Source organism: Saccostrea cucullata, unplaced genomic scaffold (assembly GCF_032062105.1).
Source record: "Saccostrea cucullata isolate Sc308-1 unplaced genomic scaffold, CSIRO_AGI_Scuc_v1 ctg20799, whole genome shotgun sequence".
NCBI classification, from domain to species: domain Eukaryota; kingdom Metazoa; phylum Mollusca; class Bivalvia; order Ostreida; family Ostreidae; genus Saccostrea; species Saccostrea cuccullata.
Genome location: NW_026922162.1, coordinates 6,643 through 14,217, shown reverse-complemented (window position 1 = coordinate 14,217; position 7,575 = coordinate 6,643). Strand labels below are relative to the sequence as shown.

The following is a 7,575-nucleotide window of genomic DNA, read 5'->3' as shown; positions in this document are numbered from 1 at the left end:
AAGGATCACACGGCGGGTGTGACCGGTCGTCGGGAATGTCCACTCCTCCATGGCACCTAATCCCACTTCTGATGTTTACTCTGCTCCTATTTTGTATTGTTTTATGGACTTTGATATTGAATACCGTACGTTATCTCCATATTATTCTATCATTCATTACCAAGCTGACCCAACTTTAGCTTACCTGTGTTTCATTGCTAATTAATTTGAATCTAGTTCAATAAAGTTCAATCTACGTTGTTTATGACCTTAAATTGGAAAATATATAATACATATATGTAGTCACTTTTAAATTGTGTAGGAATGTTTTATTTGCTGCTATATTCCTTGAAGACAACTGAAGCATTTGATTTACTGAGGAAAAAGAAAGAGGCCTGGTGTAATATTGAATGGGTCCCTCAATGTATGTTTATTTGTAAGGTGTTCTATATGAAATTTAGAAATCTAGTTTATAAATAGTTATTTTAATTCAACTGATTATTGGAAATGTTAAAAATACTTATAACTGACTTGAATTTGCAGAATTTTCTCCTTTAGTGCTATGTGTTTCACTTGGATTTTACTGCCAGAATAAAACATCAGTCTCTCATAAATACAATTATACTTTTTTTACATGAAACACATTGATAATGGTTGCAATAAGTATTTTTCTCTTGCTGTTTGACAGAAAAAATCCATAAACACTGTTTTCCATATTTTTTTTTCTTTTTAACATGTACATTTCAGTGTTTAATGCTCTTTGGCAGAAATGCTTATTGATGTTGAATATGCATCAATTATTAATGCTTCGGATCTTGTTCCCTTGACTATCTTAATATTGTCCCTATTTTCAAGATAAAGAAAAAAGATTTACTACGTATATCTTTATGTCTCTTTCAGTGAATAATATATAACTTACTTATGTGTTGCAGATAGGTTGGAGGATTTCTACCCATGTCACAATTATCATTGTCCTCGTATCTGTAGATCCGACAGTCGTCGTTTAAATCGATTACTACCGTGTAGCATCGCTGAGTTTTTATGCACGCTGTTTCACACTGAGTTCTCCTAAGGGAGGGGTACGTAACGCTTGGGCACAACATTTGAGGAATCCTTTCTTTCAGACTTGTTCTTTCCGACGTCTCCAAACAGGACGCGGGTCCTGAAAGAAAGATGTAAATAACAAGAATCTCATAAGAGTTAACCTTTTTATTTCTATATAAAAATGATGAAGATAAAAGACAGTATTCGAGCTCAAAAGTCCAAAGCAACAATACAAATCAGGAGCAGAACAAACACGGACCTCTGAATCATCAGAGGTGGGACCAGGTGTCATGGAGGAGAGATCATCCCCTACCTACTGTTACACCCTCTGCGTTTTCCTTTTCATAATTGAAATTTAATAATCAAGGCGTTTCATTACATCATTTTTTGATGACGTACTACACGAAAAGGTAAACCTCCATTGTTTTGACCGTTTTCTTGGAGGGACGAATTGTACAGGTATCTTTATAATTTGACCTTGACCTTTAAAACGCTTTGAAAAAAGATATAACATGCGATGTTATATACATTGCGGGAAAACAAAGTAACGAATTCATTATGCATAAAAAAAGAAGGATTGCTTTTGAGCAGAAACAAAAGAAAACAACAGCCAAACCTTCGCCGAACAAGTCATGTGCAATTTCATAGCAAAGGAGTGAGCTCTATCAATCAATGACATGTTTGTTTGGAGGAAATTCGAGTTACATCTACAACCTTGTTAAAAATCTTTTTAAAAAATGTTATATTTACTTGCACTTTTTTCTGTGTTGATTTAAATATTTGCTTTATTGATTTAAATATATACTCTGAAAGTTAAAATCTTTGTTCTGAATTTTAGATGTAATGTTCAAATGTTCTTTAGTGTTTTGAGTCTTGGGTAATTAGGAAAAATAACTCTTGAAAGTGGACGTTTAATACCAAATATTTTTTTAAAAAATTAGAATTTTCATTTCGTTAAAGCATTCTTCATTCAATTTGTCACATGCAATTCATTGAAATACATTCCTTGTCTCTTCAGAACTCATTTTCTTTATATTTTATGAACAGTTCAAGAAGATAATGACATTAATTGTTTTTAGAAAACTATTTTTTCTAATAAAATAAATACTAGGTATTTTGAGGTTTCATTGTGTGTACCTGTCTAAAGAAGATGTCCATCATTTGACACTGAAAATTCTTGACATTCTGATAATAATATAATTGAAATAAAACATTATACTACTATAAGAAAAAAAGGTTTTAAATTTTTAAAATATTTTTATAATATCAATACCTCCATTTTGATATTTGACATCTACATAGTACGTGGTGCTGTAATGAAATCTAATATTAACTGTGGATGTAATGTGCCACCTTAATTGTTTGATAGATATCATCTTAGCAGTGAAACACAATTATAATGAACATACTTTATTGCATTGTCTCTTATAGCATATTGATTTTTATTCAACTTGCCTTTAAATATGTTAAACACTTAACGAATATAACGAATTACGCTTACAACGAAGCAGAATTGTCGGTGCCTGACATTTCGGTATAAGCGTGTTTTACTGTTTTACAAATTATTTTGCCTCTTGATAAACTTATTACTAGATACCTGATAAAAGATTGTGATTTTTGACCACAAACTAAAAAAAAGCCGTGCCATTTTCACCCATTTCAAGTCCCATTTTTCATATCCCGTTTAAAAAAGAAAACTATTTTGATAAAAAGATTCTCAACAAACGTATGCTAAATAGATATGAACTGAAGCATGGTTGATTGATTGATTGTACAGTGTTCCAAGTCCCAATCGAGAATTTTTTTTCATACATGTTTGGAGTGAAGAATTTTAATCATGCCAACGTCTGCCCTGACATTGGGCTTTGGGTTTTAAGGCCTCATACGGAGGAGCCACAGCTTTCCTTTCTAACTGGCAAGCGCATGGCGAAGGAACAGTTGCTACATATTTTATATCGACCTAGCTGTCGCTGTCAAGTTACAAACGAATGTCCTTTCGATCACAGAGCGAGCACTCCACCCACTAAGCAACCGTGACGGTTTTATCGTACAGGAAGGATATAATACTTTTTTTCATTTTTAATGGTACGGGGAACAGTTTCATTCTTTGTTTATTTGTTGTTGTTGTTTAACGTCCCTATTCTAGAATTTTCACTCCTAAGGAGATGTCACAACTTGGCGGCGGAAAGCTGCAAATTTTAGCTCCACTGCTCACTCAAGAACATTTAGCAGCGAGAAAACTAAAGCTTTTACTACTGCGACATGGGACCTCGGTTTATACGGTCTCATTCGAAGGACCGGTCTCCACGTGAATTCGAACCTTCGACGTAATGTTCTGCCGCTTACTCCTCGTCTCTGGAGCTTTCACCATTGCGTTGCGCGGACAACAATTTTCCTTCACAAATCCCTAAACACAATTAGACAGTCTGACGCGTGTGTGTTGAAGTTTGTATTAAAGGACAGGAAAATGTTTTTTAAATGTTTTAAACATATACTAAAGATAGATAAATTTCTTTTCCCAATTTTTAAAAAATAACTTTAAAATAGAGAAAACTATAAAATTAGTAAGTCCTATTTTAATTTAGTCTGTTGATCATCAGCTTTTTAAAAGATGCCACCAATGGTTTTAACAAGTGTGAATGTGAATATTGGACAAGACTAGATATTTGAGATTCGAGGTCACATCACCAAAATACATAACTACACACAAAAAATAATAAAAAAAAAAAAAAAGGCCCATGGGCTACATTGCTCACCTGAGTAACTTTGGTGATGCAGTTCTTTACCAGATTTCCCCTCTTGCTATACCTATCTTGTCCCCTACCCCCTTTCCTTTTCATGATTTTTACCCTTTAGAATCTACACTACCACATGCAGGATGCTTCCACATAAGTTTCAGCTTTCCTGGCCCAGTGGTTTTGAGAAAAAGATTCTTAAAACATTTTCCTAAATATATCTACGTAAAGCTTTGATTTCCTATTGTGGCCCCGCCCTACCCCCGGGGATCATGATTTTAACAATTTCATATCTACACTACCCACGGATGCTTCCACATAAGTTTCAGGTTTTCTGGCCTAGTGGTTCTTGAGAAAAGATCCTTAAAAGATTTTTTAAAGATTTGTTCCATACATTTCTGTGTTAAACTTGGATTCCCTATTGTGGCCCCGCCCTACCCCCGGGGGTCATGATTGTAACAATTTAATATTTACACTACCCAAGGATGCTTCCACATAAGTTTCAGCTTTCCTGGCGCAGTGGTTTTTGAGAAGAAGATTCTTAAAACATTTTTCTAAATATATCTACGTAAAACTTGGATTTCCTATTGTGGCCCCGCCCTACCTCCGGGGATCATGATTTTTACAATTTCATATCTACACTACCCAAGGATGCTTCCACATAAGTTTCAGGTTTTCTGGCCTGGTGGTTCTTGAGAAAAGATTCTTAAAAGATTTTTTAAAGATTTGCTCTATACATTTCTATATATATAACTTGGATTCCCTGTTGTGGCCCCGCCCTACCCCCGGGGGTCATGATTGTAACAATTTAATATTTACACTACCCAAGGATGCTTCCACATAAGTTTCAGCTTTCCTGGCGCAGTGGTTCTTGAGAAGAAGATTTTTAAAGACTTGTTCTATATATTTCAATGTAAAACTTGGATTCCCTATTGTGGCCCCGCCCTAACCCCGGGGGTCATGATTTTAACAATTTAATATCTACACTACCCAAGAATGCCTCCACATAAGTTTCAGCTTTCCTGACCCAGTGGTTTTTGACAAGAAGATTTTTAAAGATTTGTTATATATATTTCTATGTATAAAACTTGGATTCCCTATTGTGGCCCCATCCTATCCTGGGGGGTCATGATTTTTACAATTTAATATCTACACTACCGAAGGATGCTTTCATATAAGTTTCAGGTTTCCTGGCCCAGTGGTTCTTGAGAAGAAGATTTTTAAATGACCCCACCCTATTTTTGTCTTCTCTTGATTATCTCCCCTTGTAAGGAGACTTTGCCCTTTATTTAAAAATTCAAATTCCACTTCACCTAAAGATCTTTGTACCAAGTTTGGTTAAAATTGGTCAATTGGTTCCTGAGAAGAAGTCGAAAATATGAAAAGTTTACGGACGGACAGACGGACGGACGACGGACAAAATGTGATCAGAAAAGCTCACTTGTGCCTTTGGCTTAGGTGAGCTAAAAACAAAATGTTAAACTCTATCATTTCAAAATTCATGTTTGCGATCAATTGTACCATATAGTAACTAAAGCCGTCTGTGTTTTCTGGTCGATACAATGACCTTGTCAGCAAATACAACTTATTATTAAGTCGATTGCTGACTGACGTTTTTCAAACTATTTGTTAGGCCATAACATACACACTAAATTTTCGACGGATTTTTCTGCTATTTCCCGATCATGATAAGGCGGGTGTGACCTGTCAGCAAGGGATTTTCACTCCTCCATGTCACCTGATCCCACCTCTGGAGGTCCGTATTTGCTCTGCTCCTATTTTGTATTGTTTTATAGACCTTTGAGCTTAAATATTGTTCGTTATTTCCATATTCTTTATCATTGTTTGTTGCAATAATAGAAAAAAAAAACAACTTTGCGATTTCATGCTCTTATATTTTTGCATAAAATTGTTATCTTAAAAGTGGAAAAATTGTTGTGTACAATATTAATTATACCTTTATCTATACTCTCGCAAATGAATGGTATGGTCTTTTGACAGTTGTCTGTGTGGATTTTCATTGCTGTTCTATCATAGTATAAACAAACTATCTCCTTCGTAAATTCTGTTTTAGATATATCAATGGCTGATAACAAATTCAAGGATTTACAATCTGGGGTCAATATCTTTTTGTCTGAAGCTCGCACGAATCCTCCAATCCAAAAACCAACAGACACACTGACAAACAAAAACGATCAAAATTTATAGATGACAAAAAGTCTTATTATTATTTTAAATGATACGGAAAATTAAATATATAATTGGAGTGTAATATTGTCAAATTTTCAAGCAATAAATCGTTTATGATGGTTGTCCACAAAGTTCGTGGACAAAGCGTTTTTTTTTTTTTTTTGTCAATTATTGTTATACTTATTGTAAACCAAAATATTAGTTATAAAAATTCAAGTCAGAGTAGCTTGGTTTTTACTGAACTTTATATTTTTGTAAAAATTTCGGTCATTTATGGTAGCCGGTAGTGCGCACGGACCTGGGTGAAAATGCCATAACATTTTAGCTAAAGTGTTCTGCTTGAAATGATATTTTTCTTTGTGAAACGAGTCAAAGCTGAAGACAAATTAAATGTATGCCACATAAAGCGGTTATTTCTATTTTCTGATACCTTTAGTATCGCTTACTAAATAGACTATGAAAATATTAAGCTAAAAGCGCAAGAAGTATGTTCCAAAAATTGACAGAAAAGCGACGTCGGTCATCCAAATGGAACAGCGTCCAATAGTAAAATAATGGTTTAACTGGTTGAGACGTCGTCAGATACCAATTATATATTCAAACAACTTGAATTTATTGGAATATATTTAATCCATTGATTTGTAATTGGTATATACGATTTTTCAAAGGTGTGTAAGATTTCGTAGACACTACAAGAAGTGGAATACCACTGTTATTTGATGAAAAAAGGATATTCCTATTCATAACGTTAAAAATTTAGCGCCGTCGGACAGGGTTAAGCAGCCTGCGTATATGAATTGTTTATACTGATGATGCTCGTAAGTTTCTGTGAATTGTTTTGAAATTTTAAATTTAAATCAATAGTAATCTATACATAAATATTATTGCACACACCTGGCAATGTGGCATGATAAAGAAAAATAGAGTATGTTCCTTTAAAATATGAGATGGACCAGAAATCAGTTTTTGTATGCATTAAGAGATATGTCTAAAATACACGTGTACAGTATTTTTTTCCTGATGAACATACTTGATGACTGGATCGTTGAAAAGCCTGTTCATGTCACTGAGTAATTCCTCTAAGATATACATTTCAGAAAGGGAGGTAATCTCAGCCAATATCTGGTTATTCTGCTCACACACGTCATAAGCTGTGTACTAAGACGCTTCCGGCATACGAACTCTGTACCTACATTTCGGACCGTATTCTGAAATATAAAATTTGTACTCAAAGAATGAATTTACTTGCCACCCAAGTTCTATTGTATACTGACATTATAATGCTGTATGTTTACATTTTAAAAGCAGCATCTGCAAAGAACATTGAATTTGGGACTAAATTAGAAAGGAGAAAATATGATTTGATTTTAGTTTTTAAACTATGTCGGTCAAAAGCTCTACAGAGCTTAGGTTTCTGTTTAAAAATATCCGACTCAAAATAAAATTTTCTGATTCTGATTCTGAAACTGTTTCAAATCCTCGGATCATTATTACGTATACTACATATATTTAGTATCTCTAATCTTCTTTTTTGAGACTTAACCCAATATAGCTATAAAGGGCCTTTCACAACTGGCGCATCAGCAGAAGCGACAAAATATTCGTGCGACAGAAAAACAATTAGTTG

At 34.2% G+C, this 7,575-nt stretch overlaps 1 protein-coding gene across 1 annotated transcript; it reads right to left on the bottom strand.

Annotated features, from left to right (window-relative positions):
* Positions 1-898: 898 nt before the first annotated feature.
* Positions 899-7,134, bottom strand: LOC134261307 (uncharacterized; the record flags this gene model as incomplete). The annotated part of the gene is made up of 3 exons (XM_062743749.1): positions 6,979-7,134; positions 5,716-5,936; positions 899-1,141 (listed from the first exon to the last, which is right to left on the bottom strand). Coding segments are annotated over exons 1-3 (526 nt in total), but the record flags the coding sequence as incomplete, so codon positions are not given.
* Between the last annotated feature and the right edge of the window lie 441 nt (positions 7,135-7,575).